Genomic DNA, 18,031 nt, shown 5'->3' with positions numbered 1-18,031 from the left:
GTTGTGGAAGTGGGAGGTTAGGGTCAAGTTAATAAATTGAAGTATGGATGCTATTAAGACTATGTCCACTTCCTGACATGTTAAAACATTTCTCTTCACCTGCACTAGACCTGGTTCTCTTGGACGGGCCCAGTGTCCTCTAGGGGGCACTTGGAATCAAGCTTACCTCCATCTTTGACAAGAGCATAATAATAATAATACAACACTAGTTTAGGTAATGCTTAAATTTGCCCCTGCAAATTATTATTTGGTTGCCATCATGCCCGGAATGACTTCTCACCTGTCCAGTCAGCAGACTGTTTAGCATAAGAGGCGGGCTATATCGGAATTTAGGTGGGGGAAAAAAATATTTTCCAATGACATGGCGCATGCGCAGTCATCTCGAACAGTTTAGCTGGGTGGAGTTTGACCCTTTTTAAAAAAAAAAAAAAAAAAAACAACTTTATTTCAATCAACAAAAACACATGAAATCTCTTATATTCAAAGGCAAAAGTTAAAAATCATTCACAAAAAGACAAATTAAATGAAATAAAGAAAAAATAAATAGAATAATAATAAATGCATAAACATACTAATAATACAAAAAACCCCAGTAAATTCAAGGTTACTGAATAAAAAAAATCAAGTAAAGACATTAAACATAGTGCATATATTAATTGTTTTAGCTGCTTTTTTTTTTGTTTTGTACAGGGGAAATTGTTTCAATGTACTGCTCCAAGGCTGCTTGTTTGACACTTCCCACAGCCGCTGCGTGACAAGTTGCGCGCATGCGCAGTAAGTGTAAATACAAAGTGCAACGAGGAACTGGTCTAGGCAGATTATAAAAGCGTGCATTATAAACAGCTGGAATGAGCTTGGTTAATCTTCTGTTGTTGTTACGGCATCAGGTTTGCTCTCTAACGCGGTAAATAGAGAAGGGAAAGTGAGTTTCGAAGTCAGAAATATAATATTTACAAATGCCATTCATTTGGAGTATTTAAGATAAGCTGTCTCTGCATTGTGAAGTATTGATTCGCTTGTTAAATTAATCTGCTATCAAAGAACGATTGAGACGCCGAGTTCGAAAGGAAAGATGTCAAAGATGAGCACCGGCCAGAGAATGTTCCTCAGTGGGGTTGTGGAAGGTGAGTGACATCTGGAGGAAATGCTGTCCTGTCCTGTCGCTGATGATCTCATGTTGGTTTAATAGAAACAAGGTATATTTGTGGGAAACGGTTCATGAAGAGCTGAATACACTGACCTTTGTTTTTCAGGGTTTTATGGGCGTCCGTGGACTATGGAGCAAAGGAAGGAGCTGTTTAGGAGGTAATAAAAATGTGCTTTGATAATGTTCCTCATTATCTGTCTCTGGCTCATCATAAACATTGATTGATTGATTTGATACACCTTCACATAGTGTCCTTTACCATTTTGAATACAGTGGCTTGCACAAGTATTCACCCTCTAGAATGTTTCCATTATTACAACCTGGAACTGAAATTGACTGAATTAATTGGGCTTGTACATCATTAATATACATTCACTGGCCACTTTAATAGGAACTTGTTCTTGATTCTAAGACTCCTGTTCTTGGCTGGCGGGAGTGGAACCCAATGTGGTCTTCTACAGTTGCATGTTGAGATGCTTTTCTGCTCACCATGGTTGTCAAGAGTTGCTATGAGTTACTATATCCTTCCTGGCAGCTTGAACCAATCTGACCTCTCTTATCAGCAAGATGTTTCAACCCACAGAACTGTTACTCAGTAAATGTTTTGTTTGTTTTGCACCATTCTATGTAAACTCTAGAGGAGAGAGAGAGAGAGAGAGAGAATCCTAGGAGAGCAGCAGTTTATGAAATACTCAAACCAGTCCATCTGGCACCAACATCCATGCCACAGTGAAAGTCAGAGATCACAGTTGTTTCCATTCTGATGTTTTGAAGTGAACATTAAAGCTCTTGACTTGTATCTGCATGATTTTATGCATTGTGCTGCTGTCAAGGGATTGGCTGATTTAGATAACTGCATAAAACAGCAGCTGTATGGGTGTACCTAATAAATTGGCCAGTGAGAATGAAGTGGAAGAGAACTATCAATATAGTTTGCAAAAACTGTATTTACAAATACAAACATCGCATAAGCATTTACTTTTATTGGTGCGAATTCTTGAAACTTGTTCTGGTGCAATTAGTTGCCAATGGAATTCGCATAATTAGTTGCTCTCAATATAAATACACCTATTACCGGCAGGCCCTAAAGTTTGTTAGAGAACATACCTAAACAAACAGCATGAGGACCAATGTGCTATCAAAACTAGTTCAAGACAAAGTTCTGAAATTGTATTAATCATTGTTTGTTTGGTTATTTAAAAAAAAAAAATCCTCACCTTCAGTAACATCAGTTACTGCAATTTTGCAATCAGCAAACATGTGCAAAAAGGTTCTCTGGTCTGATGAGATCAAAACTGAAGTTTTGCCTTTGGCCCAATGTGCTGTGTTTGCTAGAATCCCAACCTGAGAACACCATCCCTATAGAGGGCTACCGCATGATGTCACCGCGCCACGAGATTTTGTTAGGCGCCATATTGGAAGACCAAGTACATGCACTCGCAATATAAAACAAAGTACGAGCGAGAGTAAAGTGACATGATGGCTGATAATTCTGGTTATGTGAGTACATTACCAGCTGCAGAAAGGGCACGGTATGTGGAGAAACTGGCTGTGATTGATGGGCTTGACCCGTATGATAAGACTCGGGGCGAGGGAGAATGGAAACATAAGGAGGACCTGACCCCAATTCTGCCATCTGTTTGCTACCCAGACATTGTAAACTATTTGTTGTTTACACCCAGTGCCTACACTGCTGATGACTTGAAAACCTACAAAGGGCTACAGGCTTACAATTATGTTGTTAGTGGCTTGGTTCGTGATATTACAGCTGTTATTAAGAATAACCTACACATAGTTATGGCCAAGGTAATCTTGTTGATATTTATCTTTTAATAATATATCTTTTCAGTTGAAAAATTAATACTTTTTGTTACTATTAAGGTATCCATAATTTAGGTTAATTTATCCAAATTATACATATGTATTTATGATATATACCTACACAACAACTATGCTTTATTTATATAATAGGAGGGAGAGCAAGCCCCAAACCATCCTTTATTATTATTATTATTATTATTATTATTATTATTAAATTGTAGAAGTCTGGGAGGCTTGCTCCTCATACAGTTATCAACTTGGGGCCAATTTAGCATGTTTTAAATCTGAATTTGCGTTTGCTTACCTCAGTGTCCACAGATCATGCACAGACTTATCCATTATATCCACAGTTTTTTGCCAAGTCTCACACAGGTTTCTTTCAAGTCTACTGTTGGGCCAATAAATCATAAATAAAACAGCTCAGATTTGTTTGTTTAAGTCGTTTGCCACTCCACTTTATTCTCGTGGGTTCACATACCGCTGCCGTTATTTTCCCCCTAATCATGAGTTTGTTGGTCTTCCAAAATGGCGCAGGGTCTGTTTACTTCCGGTTTCGGGTGACGTCAGTGAAATCCCTCTATAGTGAAACATGGTTGTGGTAGCATCTTGTTAAGGCTTACCCCTTGACTGTTAGTTGTTTCTTTGCCTAATGTCTTTCATACTCGGTCACTGACTTGGTGAGTTGCCTTCACGAGGCAGAGTCATGGTTGGCTGATCTTCTGTTCATGTTTTAATAATGGATTTAATGTTGCAGAAAAGGTCAAAGGGGTAAATGCTTATGCAAGACACTGTATCTACAGAGGGACCTATATGGTGTCTTTATCTGATAAAATTACCAAATATTGTAGCTACGAGGGAAGATGAACCTTCTGAATGATTGTGTGTGTGTGTTAACCTAGGGAGCAGAAATGGGGCTTGAACACATACCTATATGCTCCAAAAGATGACTACAAACACCGGATGTACTGGAGAGAGCTGTATACCACTGAGGAGGCAGGTAAGAAACTCTTGATTTTATAGTTTTTCACTTAAAAATAACAAGGAAAAAAAAGAATAGCTGTGACAGGACCAGTCATATACTGGACTATGAATTGTTAAATATTTTCTGTGATGTTAATGATGGGATCAAAACCATTTGGTCTGTTGTTAGGGGATGGTTGGCTGATAATGCCACAGCTATCTGTGTCTGGGAGTCCAAGAGTAAACCTGGATGTGATTTCTGGGTAGGATGGTTGGGCTTCCCCCCCAAGCGCGCGCTCTCTCTCTCGCGCTCTCTCTCTCTCTCTCTCTCTCTCTCCTCTGCCAATCACTGGGAAAGTAGCCAAATGAGGGCATCTGTGAGCTTATGTAGGCAAAAGAAGGCAGTTGATGATCTCTGAGCTCATCTGACCTATGACGTAGCATGAGCAGCAGTTTAAACAAAAAAAAATTCAGCTGGCTGGCTTGACATGTCTCAGGTGAAGTATGTGCTAGTAGCTTTCACCCATTCAGTGTGATGAGGCAGAGCTAGCAAGTGGGTGGGAACTGGCAAATAACCACATTGGGAGAAAATGGGGGTAAAAATCCAAAAACAAGCTGGGGTCAATGCCCCCCCCCCCCCCCCCCCAAAAAAAAAAAAAAAAACACAATTTGGTCTAATTTTTTTTTTTTTTTGGAAAAAAAATTTAGACCAAATTGTGAATGGATGAGTGACGTATAGTGTAATAAGCAAATTACAGAATTCACATATCCCCTATTTAACAAAACTTTGTGTCTTTTGAAGCGCAACTGATTACGCTCATCTCTGCTGCAAAAGAACGTGACGTTGAGTTCATCTACGCCATCTCACCCGGGCTGGATGTTACATTCTCAAACCCTAAAGAGGTTGCTGCTCTTAAGAGAAAGCTAAGTCAGGTAATATTACATGATTTCAGTCATTGACTGATAAATTTCGTCAGTTTGATCACAAAACTGCATTTAAGATTGATTTAAAAAAAAAGACCGTTAGTATCAGCGTTTCATTGAGTAGCTGAGGAATTTTAATGTTTAATGACTGTTGCGTATTTGTTGCTGAGACAAATCTGATGGACGCGAGTGTGTTCTTGCACGGCAGGTGTGCGAGTTCGGCTGCAGATCCTTTGCTCTGCTTTTTGATGACATTGAGCCAGAAATGTGTGCTGCTGATAAGGAGGCCTTTAGCTCCTTTGCACATGCACAGGTGTCCATCACCAATCAGGTGTATCAGCACCTGCAGGAACCCCATACCTTTCTCTTTTGCCCAACAGGTAACACTGGTGACTGTTAATTAGATTACTTGACCTGTAATAGTGTTTAGAAAACACTGCTTTTTCTCTTGTAGATTACTGTGCTGTGTACTGTACCCCTAATGTGAGCCAGTCTTCATATTTAAACACTGTTGGCGAGAAACTGCTCCCTGGGATTGATATTCTCTGGACTGGTAAGATTAGAAGCGCTATCCATTTTTATCTCCATTTATTTTAAATATCCAGTATAGCACTTATGTAAATGTACCTGAAGCTTTATATCGTTAAATGAACATTCAGATGTCAAATGTTTGAGTACTGTATTTAATGTGCCAAAGTAATCAGAATTTTACTTTGCAATAAGTATTTTTGGTACTGTTTAAAATAAGCTTCCAAATGTACCTAATCCGCCAAGACGCAGGGTGTAGGGTGTTAAACCTTTGCATCTTTAGTTTTTCACTGGAGCTATGAAGCTCTTGTGGCTGGAAGAACTGGAAATCTGTCACACCCAAAACACTTTTTTTTTTTTTTTTTTTTTTTTTCCCTCCCCCTCTCTCTAAATTTCCTGGTCACATGACTGGGTGACATTTTGGATACAGTTTGACAGATGCTAATCTATAAACATAAAAAAAAATCTTCTACTGGAAAATGTATAATTAGTGCAGCTATCTTTGACAATTGAAGTTGTTTTCTCCCCCCACCTTGTGAATTCTGCCATCGCTAACATCCTACACCCTGCCTCTTAAGTTACGCAGATGGTAATACAGTACCACTGTGAAATTTAAATAAATGTCTAAATACTGATTTCCTGGCAAATTACTTAACTATTTGAAAAATTACACTATGGAGCGGGCGGCACGGTGGTGTAGTGGTTAGTGCTGTCGCCTCACAGCAAGAAGGTCCTGGGTTCGAGCCCCAGGGCCGGCGAGGGCCTTTCTGTGTGGAGTTTGCATGTTCTCCCCGTGTCCGCGTGGGTTTCCTCCGGGTGCTCCGGTTTCCCCCACAGTCCAAAGACATGCAGGTTAGGTTAACTGGTGACTCTAAATTGACCGTAGGTGTGAATGTGAGTGTGAATGGTTGTCTGTGTCTATGTGTCAGCCCTGTGATGACCTGGCGACTTGTCCAGGGTGTACCCCGCCTTTCGCCCGTAGTCAGCTGGGATAGGCTCCAGCTTGCCTGCGACCCTGTAGAAGGATAAAGCGGCTAGAGATAATGAGATGAGATACTATGGAGCTTAAGTGTTTGTTTTAAACTAAAGCAGCAGACACCAGCAGGTTTTTACTTGCATTGCATGTAAGGTGTGTCTCCCCCCGTTCAGTGTACAGTTTCAAGTTTTTGCTTTTCATCCCTCTCAGGGCCCAAAGTCGTATCCAACGATATTTCTGTACAGTCTATTGAGGAAGTGTCTGGTGTTCTAAGAAGGCCGCCAGTGATCTGGGACAACATCCACGCGAATGACTATGACCCCCAGCGGCTGTTCATGGGACCCTTCAAGAATCGGCCCACAGAACTCATTCCCAAACTCAGAGGAATTCTCACCAACCCCAACTGTGAATTCGAGCCCAACTTTGTGGCTATTCATACACTAGCTACTTGGTGCAAATCTAACACAGGACAGAAAGATGTTGCTATGGGTAAGTTGGTCGGAGTGGTAATTCTTGGCTGTTTGAAGTAACCTCTAATCTAATCACGACGTAAAAGTCACTTGGAATGGTTGATTTTGTTTTTATACATTTTTCTCTCTCTGTCTTACTGATGTATTGCTCTACAGATGGTGAGGATCAGGGGTCTGACTATAACCCCAAGGAGGCTTTGCGGCTCGCCCTCACTGACTGGCTGATTGAGTTTGGTGTGGCTGATCAACCTGATGGTAAAATGTCCATGTTCTGTTTCTGTAGGTTATAAATGAAACTATGGTAACATTGCTGTAGACAAGATCCTATGAGATCTATTAACAGGTAGCTTTTCCTTACGGAAAAGACTTGCCATGCCAATTTTCACTACAACAGCACTCTTGCTCCTGCAATACTGATTTAAATAACAGCACATCCTGTTAATCCTTACATAAGAAATGTGTATTACAATGTTTTTGTAATTGGTTAATTGTTTAAGGAAAAGTATTGTTTTGTTTTATGATTTAAACTGGTTATTGCTTAGGCAAACCAGGGTGTAAAACTCCATTTGCGTGTGCACGTGTGTAGTGTCCCGCACAGGCAGTGGTCGTGCTAAGAAAGAAGCTTCTGATGAGGAGCCCATGCAGACGGACGAGTATGTGCCAGGGCCCAGAGAGAATCCGCTGTACACAGCTGAACCGCTCACTCTGGAGGACCTAACACTGCTTGCTGAGCTCTTCTACCTGCCCTATGAATATGGTCCCACTGCCCTCACCATGCTGCAAGAGTTGCATTGGCTAAGAAGCAACAGTAACGCTGCCACGTTTGGCTCTGTGGTAGCAGAGAACAAGGTGAGTGAGGGGGCAAGTCACAAAACCTATGCAAGCAGGTAGCTGGAAAGGACTATCTGCATGCTCCCTCGGATTCCTGGCGACAGATGACTATGAAAGCTTCAGGGTTTGGACTTAAATTTGATCTCCCCAAAGCTTTTTCTGTTGCACCACTCGGGAGCCCAATATTGGGCTCAGTGTTGTACATGTGACAGGTTTTGCTAAAAACATTATATTATAATTAATATTCCATTTAAATCTCCTCGCAGGCCAAAGAATGGCAAGAGAGAGCTGAGCACTTTGAAGACTTGTGTGCTGCGGTTGTCCGGATGTTTAACAGGCTGTCAAACGCACCCAACAGAACTATTCTGTACGATCTGTACAACTACATCTGTGACATAAAGAGTGGTGTGTCCTTAGCCAGGGCATTTGTCAACAGTTTAGGTAGGTATATCAGATTTTATTCGATTCACTTGATTTGAGCAGTTGTGTGCTCTATCAGCTCATATACAGTGCCTTGCAAAAGTATTCATCCCCCTTGGTGTTTGTCCTGTTTTATGTTACAAGATGGAATTAAAACTGATTTTTTGGGGGGTTAGCACCATTTTTATTTGCACGACATGCCTTCAACTTTTAAAGGTGCACATTGTGGGTGTTTTTTAAATAATTGTGAAACAATAAGATGAAGAAAACAGAAGTCTGGAGTGTGCATAAGTATTCACCTCTTTTCGTATGAGACCCCTAAATAAGAGCTGGTCCAACCAATTCACTTCATAAGTCACATAATTAGTTGGCTAACATGCACCTGTGTGCAATCAGTGTCGCATGAGCTGTCACATGATGTCTGTATAAATCAACCTGTTCTGGAAGAACCCTGACTCTGCAACACTACTAAGCAAGCAACATGAAAACCAAGGAGCCTCCAAACAGGTCAGAGACAAAGCTGTGGAGAAGTATAGATCAGGGTTGGGTCATAAAAAAAATCCCAAACTTTGAATATCCCACAGAGCACCATTAAATCCATTATAGCAAAATGTAGGCATGTTGTGGAAATCAAATGGTGCTAACCCCCCAAAATCCATTTTAATTCCAGCTTGTAATGTAACAAAACAGGACAAACACCAAGGGGGATGAATACTTTTGCAAGGCACTGCACTGTGAGTAGAGAAAAACAAAATGGTGGCACGTATTGCTGAACCAACCGAGGACAAAATTAAAAACTCAAACCCCCCAAAAATACCTTGAATTTAGGAACTGGAACTGATTGTATTACATCACTAAAAATGCAATAGATTGTAACATTTTAATTAAGTGGTGTTTAACTACTTTTGGGCTACTTAACAGGTTTAGTATGTTATGGAAGCAACACACACTGTCCTCTACTTTTATTACTTATTCCTGTTCTACATCTGCGTAGAACACTAAACAAGAAAATGGTACATGCACTTTAGGGACTACTAAAGAGCCAAAAGTCAAGTGCATCTTTCTTTTTTTTTTTTAATATATTTTCCGTGAGAATATAATGCATTTTACATCGGCTACAGTTTAGCCTTTATAATATTATAAAGCATTTCTATTTCAGCAGAATCTCCTTGACCAGACTGATATTGATTCACTTTGTCTGCTTCTTTTGGAAACAGGTGGCCGTAATCCTCCTACCTCTCAAGTTATAAATGATAACCCGGAGCCATGGGGCTTCAGAGGTGGGCTTTCTGGAGAGTTCCAGGTACAGTTTGTTAGTCTTGACCATTTTATTTTGCATTTAAATTATTAAGCACTACTTTGCCATGTGTGTAAAGGGATAATTAAGTAACTGATTTTACTAATTTGGCTGTTCTCTAGAGGATGCTTCCATGCCATGGGAACAGAGATCTGTTTCGTAGCCCTCCTGCCACTCGAGTGTATACCATTCGACCATGTACCCCTAAAGATAAGGTGACTGACTTGCTGATTTAAAGATAAAGCCCTACTGCTTTTAGTCTGCTTTTACACATGAACTTGAATGCTTTAGGTGACCTAATGATTTTGTGGTGACGCAATCCATTATGAATGAGTACTGATTGTGCTTTTCACAGCCCGAGGTTTTGAGATTATCCAAGGAAATGCAGAGTGAGACACTACTGCAAGTTGCACTTATTGGTGACAGGTGACAAGTTACTTTTACTGATTTTATATATAGTTGTGTTCAAAATAATAGCAGTCCAACATGACTAACCAGATTACTGTTTTTGGTAGAAGTTATATTACTACATGGCAAATTTACTCGTAGGTGTAGTAGTCATAGAAAACCAACAGACCAACATTCATGATGTGCATGCTCCTGAGTCTGTATAATTGAATAATTAAGTGAAAGGGGTATGTTTTAAAATAATAGCAGTGTGGAGTTCAATTAGTGAGGTCATTCATTCTGTGAAAACCAGTGTCAATCAGGTGGCCCTAATTTAAGGATGAAGCCAATACATGTTATACATGCATTTCTCTCTGAAAACCTGAGAAAAATGGGTCGTCCCAGACATTGTTCAGAACAGCAGCGTGCTTTGATTAAAACGTTAATTGGAGAGGGGAAAATGTATAAAGTGCAGAAAATGATGGGCTGCTTGGCTAAAATGATCTCCAATGCTTTAAAATGGACAGCAAGACCAGAGAGATATGGAAGAAAACCGAAGACTACCATTTGAATGGATCGAAGAATAGCCAGAATGGCAAAGACTCAGCCAATGATCAGCTCCAGGGTGATCAAAGATGGTCTGAAGTTACCTGTGAGTACTGTGACAATTAGAAGATGCCTGTGTGAAGCTAATCTATCGGCAAGAAGCTCCTGCAAAGTCCTGCTGCTTAAAAAAAAAAAAAAAAAAAAAGTGCTGAGGATACAATTTGCCAAAGAACACATCAACTGGCCTAAAGAGAAATGGAGAAACATTTTGTGGACTGATGAAAGTAAGATTGTTCTTTTTGGGTCCAAGGGCTGCAGACAGTTTCAGACGACCCCCAAACACTGAATTCAAGCCACAGTACACTCTGAAGACAGTAAAGCATGGTGGTGCAAGCATCATGATATGGGAATGTTTCTCTTACTATGGTGTTGGGCCTATTTATTGCATACCAGGGATGATGGATCAGTTTGCATATATCAGAATACTTGAAGAGGTCATGTTGCCTTATGCTGAAGAGGAAATGCCCTTGAAATGGGTGTTTCAACAAGACAATGCCCCCAAACACACCAGTAAGTGAGCAGCATCTTGGTTCCAGACCAACAAAATTAGTTATGGAGTGGCCAGCCCAATCCCCAGACCTTAATCCGATAGAAAACTTGTGGGGTGACATCAAAAATGCTGTTTGAGGCAAAACCAAGAAATGCAGAGGAATTGTGGAATGCTGTCAAATCATCCTGGGCTGGAATACCTGTTCACAGGTGCCAGAAGTTGGTCAACTCCATGCAATACAGATGTGAAGCAGTTCTCAGAAACCATGGTTATACAACTAAATATTAGTTTAGTGATTCACAGGCATGCTAAATCCTAAAGATTTTTTTCAGTCTATATAGTAAATATTTGGGTTTGTAATGAAAAATGCAGACACTGCTTTTTTTTTTTTAACAGCCCAATATTCATTTTTTTTCTGTAATTAAAATATTGATACTTTTCTTCATGTTTTGATGTAGAATATAATGTGCAGTGTTCCCAATGCATGGAAATAAAAACTATTATAAGGATTTTGAGCTTTACTCGTGTTTTTAAACACACTGCTCTTATTTTGAACACGACTGATTATACATTTTTTGGCGACCAGATTTATGCCAGAACAAGCTCCATTGACAGTTGGTGATTGTTACCGTTTTAGCTAGTAACTTCAAGGTAGCTTCTATATCTAGAGGTTCCATTACTCTGTCCTTCCTCTCAGACTGGTGGATGGTCAGATTGCTCCATCTAAACACTGTGACCTGGTGCTGGAGGATGAGGATGGCATCTGTGGTTTTGCTTTAGCCCTCATTGATGCAAAGACGGCCATCACCACATCCCAGGTGAGACAGAGAACACCACTGGCTCTGATTGTACATAACTTTACAGTACAGATGCACAATTGTATTTTACCCACAAACCTTTTTTTTTTTTTTTGGCTTTGTCAGTTAAAATTGTGAGATTGGTGAACTTTGCTAAAGTTAGCTACTCCTATCGGGCTATATTGACGCTAGTTCATTAACTCAACTTCCATAATTGTTTTGCCAATTCTTTGTGTATGAGACTGGGAAATGGGCAGTTCATTTGGCTACACAGGCAAAACTAGATGATCATTAGATGAGCTCAAACTGTAGTGCATGGAGCAATTTCTATATTTAAAAAAAAAACAAAAACTTGGCACTTGAAAAGAATTTAATGGGACTAGTCTTAACATTTAGATACTTTGGGAAGGAGGGCTTGTAATGAAATGATTAATTTAAAGAACATTAACTTATCAGAGGAACCTAATGACCATTTTGAGGCACAAGTGTGCAGAAAGTCTTCTCTAGATTTGAGTATTCAAACTGATATGGCTTTAATCTAGGATCTTCATTGCCTTGTTGTCTCTCTTGCATCTGTGTAGTATCCAGAAACAATGCTGAGAGATTTCCCTTCTCTTATGATTATTCAAATCCACCCACGAGTACCAGATCCCAACACTGTCAAGCGCCTGATTGGCAACATGTTCTCTTTACTACAAGAAGCTGGTATGTTAGCAACACTACAAACAGCACTGAGAAGGACCATCAATCTGTATTGGTTCACATACAGGCTTTAGTGGTGCATGTGTGTGACTTTTCGTTTTATCAAGAAAGTCGGATCCATGCGCGCACACCGTATTGATTAAACAAATGATGTATGTAATCAGTGTCTGGCTTTATCAACTGCCACTGCCCTCATTTTTACACAGATCTGTTCTGCATTTCTTCCTCAGGCTCCACTGGTGTTTTTTGTGAGTTTAGATCTAATGACAGAAGAATGTTGAGCTTCCTCCAGACTCTAGGCCTGCTCCATGTGCTCACGGTGGAAGGACTACAAACAGGCCTGGTAATCATGGGAACAAAGCTATGAATAATGATCTGTGCTTTTACAGATAAAGACGTTTACTTAAATCCAGTGTTTTTTCACTGTTAATTTTACATTGACATTGCAAACGTGTTTAAACTTCATATGGTCTCATGACCCCTCCCCCTCTTTTTTTTTTTTTTTTTTTTAATATATAAAATGTGACAGTGGCAGGAAATAGGCACTTAAATCTCTACTGCACAAATACTTTTGAGGGCAAAAAAAAAGCTCTGGGTTATTACTAAGTGATGTCGTTATCACTTCAAATGACATTCAACATTTGTTTTTATTCTGGGATATGGGAACACCATACAACACTGAAGTAGTGGTATTACATTTGGAGCATTTAACTCATTTCCCCCCCCCACTGTAATTTTCTACTTACAGACTTCTGTGCTTAGTTTCAAAATATCCCCCCCTGTACTGAAGTTAGTCATTTTGATTAGAGGAAGGGATTTATAAATCATTTGACCATTCCTCCAAGCACATACCCATCTCCTGTTTAGACTCATCCTTGCTTCCTGCACTCTGGTCTAACTCGTTTGCTGTTTTTCTATAGGAACAGTCAGTGTCTTTCTCTTATCCTGACCATTTGAATGTTTCCATCTTCCAAACAAGACATGTAACTCCTTATAAAAGCTGCATGAAATGAGGGAAATGCATAAAATAAAAGTTGGAAAAACTTCTCACCTTCATTTGTGACTTTCAATTTGCTACATTTGGTAATGTGGATCCTTTCATACAAAGTCCCCTATGGACCCTTTTCACGTGACGTCACGACAAACGCGGCCGCCATTTTGGACATGTACTACCAGTAGTTTACCACAGCCAGCATTGAGGAACGGCAGCAAAGAAAGTGTTTATTTTCAGCAAGACTTCCATCATGCCACTATGTTGTGCACCTGGATGTAGTAACAATCAACAAACAAGGCAAGGGTTATCATTTTATCGGATCCCGGTAGATGCTGAACAACGGAGAAGATGGATAGCGGCATACCAACGCTTGTGTAGTGACCACTTTGTTGGAGGTAAGACGAATAAAATTAGCCAGAAAAGGCATTACATTGCTGTTAACATTCCATTCTAGTTTACTGTAATTATGATCTGGCAGCTATTTACACCAGATCCAGTGTAAATAGCCGCCGGAGCCAACGTCCGAGGTGCCGGCGCGTGCTCGCTCGCTCCGCGGCCCGGCCGGAGCCGGTGCGCGCTTGCTCGCTCCGCGGCCCGGCCAGACGTTGGCTCCGGCAGCTATTTACACTGGATCTGGTGTAAATAGCTGCCAGATCATAATTACAGTAAACTAGTAAATACAGTTTTCTGCATCTCGCTCCTTTTTCTTTTGTTTGTCGCCTTCCTCGCATTCAAACCGATTTGAGCCAAAGTCCACTACATGTCCAAAATGGCGGTCGCATTTACGAAGGTCACGTGACTGAAAAGGGTCCATAGTAATATGCAAGACTTAAACATTTACAAGACAATGACTTGGTAAATGTGTTTTTTTTTTTTTTTTTGTAGAGAATCAGCATTCCATTGATCACCCTAATGACTCAAGGCTGTTCACATCCAGCCCCCAGTCAGTGCGTTTACATGCACATCCAAATCGAGCTACTGTTGGTAATCAAGCTAAGGGTCCCAGCAGGGGTGCCAGAGAAATCCAATCCTACATGCACACAAGGAAATCGAGCTATTGTGTGAGGTACATTGTGCACCCGAGCCACAGGTGGTGCTACACGCCCCATCGTGTTGGTACACTTCCGGTTGTCGTCATGAAGAAGAGCTATTCAAGAGTATAAACAAAGTTATCAGTTCCATGTTCACAAGAAGGACAGCAACATTGAGATGTTGTTCCTCCTGACCTCTTCTGCTTGCTGCTGCTACTACTACTGTTGTCACGCCGACCGAGGCTGTTGTGTTTCCCGCTTGTGGTCTCGTCACTTCCGGAAGGGGCAGTGCTGAAGTAAGTAGCTCGGCTACAATCGCATAATCTAGGTCGCGTAGCTCGATTACGAGAAATCCAGTTCGGTTCGATTTCAGTCGAGCTACGGCAGAAATTCAATTTTCTCTAATGTGCATGTAAACGCACTGAGTGACCCACACCAACAGGATGACTGACACCTTAGATGAGCTTTTCATCCATGAGATGATAAATACCTGATACTCCCTATTAGACAGAACTGAAGAAGCCTTTTGGACGAGAGGTGAAACGTCTTCCAGCAAGTCCAGTTGCTCTCTTTTACCACCCACAGTTACTATGACCTGGATGACTGAGAATCTTCACAGGCATGTTTCTTGTAGAGTTCTTATGAAAACAGCTCAATCGTCAGTGCAGAAAACAGGACAGTGGGAGACTTTCAATGTGGCCACCTACTACAATAAACAGTGACTAGATATTCAAATAACTGCTGCATGTAGTAAAGAGTTAAATGATACAACAGTAAATTCACATTTTTGGCAGGGAAAATGAGCAAACCCCCTAATGACAACGGGAAAGGTGCTGTAATTGGTCAGACAAATCATGGGGGGAAATGATATTCTTGGCTAACTTGAGTGCTAACACTTTAATTTCTTGTCCAAGATGAAGGCTGTTGGAGATTAATCATCACAGCCACAACTCAAAGCAACATTCAGTGAACATAATGTGTTTCAGTAGGATTTTAAAAACATGAGAAAAACACTCAGACTACATTATGCCCAGGTCAGACAGCAGAAAGACGCATGCTGTGATCGGTCAGGTGGCAAGTGGATGCAGGCGTTTTGCACCAAATCCTTCGTTGTGGTCAGACGTTATAACAGTCAAAATTGTGAAATGTGCCTTTAAGACCTAGTGTGTTTACCTAGAGGTGGCATAATCAGCTTGTTTTCTGTTTGTTAGTTGAGCCGTGCACATTACTGGAAATGGGTCTCTGTTAGTGACCGTTTTCTTTTCAGTCCTCAACTTGAGTAACGTTTAGGGAATATGACCTCTTGCTCATGTATGATAAGAGAGCCGTTCAACTAGGCGTAGTAAGGTTGACGTACACAATTTTTATACTGTTAAATCAACTCAAGCTGGTGTTTTTGTCCCAATCTCTGCAGTGTTAACACAAAGTTAAATCAATTTTTTTTTTTTTAGTGTCACTAACACTTTTGCTTAAACACTAGGAAATTTAACTCTGAGAATTTTGCTGTAGTAAGTTGTTAAACTAAGTATTGTGGAAGTTCCAGAGTTTGTGTGAACGTTTTTTTTTTGCCTCCCTCTCTCCTCCACACTCCAAACTGCTTCAACCCACAACTGGTCACTCAAGCATTGCACGACCGCCTGCTATTTGCACCGATTGGAAGTGAATTGCAACTGAAATGCGAACAGAGCGTGATCCTGCCTCTACTAAAGACCCTCTGCAACACTGCTATTATCGGTGTTGTCCTGCATTGCTGCAATAAGTCTTGCGATTTTGTTATTGCAGGTATATGCAAGTAGTTAAACTAGATGCAGCCTGCTGTCTGACCTGGGCATTAAAGTCACCCTAAACCTTTAATCATAAAACAGTACGTTTATCTCTTTTCAGAGGGCACCGACTGGTTGATTACATGTTACTAATAATTTAAGTTCATTATTATTACCACCTCTACTGCATGTGGGGCATTTATAATTTGCATATTAAGAGGTATATGCACAATGTCTTTTTTTTAATGGAAGTTTTTCTGAAGCCACCACAAACCTGGGATTCAAAAATATAATGCAATTTACAAGATATCTACATGATCTATTAAAATGTTAAATAAAAACATACTAAAAAACATGATTTATTTGCATCTTCATCCTTCAAGTCCACTTAAGACAAATGTCTTTTGGGTCATTCCGGTTTGGTTAGTCTATGTTGTGCGTTTTCATAAAAACAAACAACTCCCCTGAGTCTTTAGCAGCACTGTTTTTCAGAGTTGCTGAGGAAAAACCTCGGCCCACATTTAAAGACTACACAGCAAGCATGCAAGTTCTGTGGGCGATCCATGTAGCTTGCTGCATAGCTGTGCTTTGTGTTTTGTTTGCCGTCATTGGTCTCCCTCGCCATGATGGGTGTTTCCAGTGGCAGGTTGCCAGTGGAAAACACGAATACATGCAGCGTATAGTGTCACCACTGCATTCTCATACAGAAATATCAAAAAATCTCAAACTGATCCATTTATGACATTTTATATCTACAACATTGCACTGATGCACACATGGTCACCCAGTGACTCCCATGTGAGAAATCCCACTCTCCTCTTCTAAACTAGATGAACTCCAGCCCTTCATATTTCACGTCTCCGATCTTAGTCTCAGGCAGCAGGACTCGTCCTTCCAGTGTGAAGGCTGTGATGTAGGTAGCAATTTTGCCCGCGTCCTCCTCAGACTTCAGCGCCAGGATCACGTGGTCATGAGTGTTAGGAACAAACCTGAAAGCTGAGAAGCCATGGGTGGGAAGTAGCCGCCCAACCCGGGACACGGAGATGTGGCTGAAATCAGCTGTGCAGGTCAGGAGCAGATTGGTGGCACGGCGCTCATCAGCCGTTTCCTCGTAGCGTTCGGAGCTGGCTCGGCGTGGGAGGAAGAACCAGCGCTGTCGACGCTCACTCCACACCGCCGATTCATGTATCAAATAACCTGAGGACGACAGGAAGAGCAGGAGTTACGACCTGTGAGCTTTGTACTAATAAAAACATTCCAAAGTAGTATCTGAATATTTTCTGCTAAATTCAGCATGAACTCATTTATACCCCTTTTCAACCAACAGGAAACATGTTCTTGAAGCGGTTCTGTTCAGGATTCTTTGAACTTTTATTCCAGGTAGTGAAAACGTGGGCTGGTTCACTAGATTTGAGCAGAATCATTGTAACCAAGGATGAGTCATGAACCGAGGGTGTTGTACAATGCACAACAGGAGTAAACAGTAGTAGAAAGATAGCAGAGCACATTGATTACCTGTGAGCTTTTGTTCCATTACTACAAATATTTGTTTCCATTCACTTTCTCAAGATGTGTCCTTTTCTGTTGTGTTCTCCATTGCTGCACTCTGCTTCCTCTCCAAACAGATGACACGCCCACTGATGTGGTCATGGTTATTCTTTTTGATTCCAGCTAGGAACCATCTTTTCAAGTTCCGAACCGTTCAAAATTTGGAGTATGAACCAGAACCAAACCTATTGGTCTTAAAGGGGCATCAGTTCATACGAACCTGGTTCTTCCATGTATTGCTCTTTTCTGTCTGTGCACTTCTCGTACATTTTCACGCTTGTTGTGCTGTTGTGTATTTGCACCTAGTGTACGGTTATACTGCATTATGTGTTGCACCAT

General features: G+C 40.8%; 2 protein-coding genes across 4 annotated transcripts in view; one reads left to right on the top strand and one right to left on the bottom strand.

The window, feature by feature from the left end:
• Positions 1–779: 779 nt before the first annotated feature.
• On the top strand, positions 780–13,412 carry ogal (O-GlcNAcase like). Of its 2 annotated transcripts, XM_060941021.1 has the most exons (17): positions 780–922; positions 1,042–1,124; positions 1,254–1,305; positions 3,868–3,965; positions 4,731–4,861; positions 5,061–5,232; positions 5,307–5,405; positions 6,567–6,845; positions 6,983–7,081; positions 7,413–7,675; positions 7,924–8,098; positions 9,295–9,380; positions 9,497–9,589; positions 9,730–9,800; positions 11,555–11,675; positions 12,236–12,359; positions 12,587–13,412. In XM_060941021.1, exons 2-17 carry the CDS (start codon positions 1,073–1,075, stop codon positions 12,721–12,723), a joined length of 2,052 nt encoding a protein of 683 aa, XP_060797004.1. In that variant the 5' UTR covers positions 780–922; positions 1,042–1,072; the 3' UTR covers positions 12,724–13,412. The 2 variants fall into 2 exon arrangements, with proteins under 2 accessions (XP_060797004.1, XP_060797003.1); XM_060941020.1 differs by having other exon boundaries at positions 780–1,124.
• cant1b (calcium activated nucleotidase 1b) overlaps positions 12,985–18,031 on the bottom strand; it is a 35,182-nt gene continuing 30,135 nt past the window's right edge. For both annotated transcript variants that reach the window (XM_060941023.1, XM_060941022.1), the window contains exon 4: positions 12,985–17,341. In XM_060941023.1, coding sequence (XP_060797006.1) covers positions 16,971–17,341 — 371 coding nt within the window. In that variant the 3' untranslated portion in view covers positions 12,985–16,970. The remainder of the gene's footprint in view (positions 17,342–18,031) is intronic.

This window comes from Neoarius graeffei, chromosome 15 (genome assembly GCF_027579695.1).
Source record: "Neoarius graeffei isolate fNeoGra1 chromosome 15, fNeoGra1.pri, whole genome shotgun sequence".
NCBI classification, from domain to species: Eukaryota; Metazoa; Chordata; class Actinopteri; order Siluriformes; family Ariidae; genus Neoarius; species Neoarius graeffei.
This window is presented reverse-complemented; position numbering and strand designations above follow the sequence as displayed.

Coding starts and splice junctions, on each gene's coding strand:
- ogal (XM_060941021.1), top strand. CDS start 1,073: ATGTCAAAGATGAGCACCGGCCAGAGAATGTTCCTCAGTGGGGTTGTG. Junction 7,676..7,923: donor CTGTGGTAGCAGAGAACAAG/GTGAGTGAGGGG, acceptor ATCTCCTCGCAG/GCCAAAGAATGGCAAGAGAG. Junction 9,801..11,554: donor GTTGCACTTATTGGTGACAG/GTGACAAGTTAC, acceptor CCTTCCTCTCAG/ACTGGTGGATGGTCAGATTG.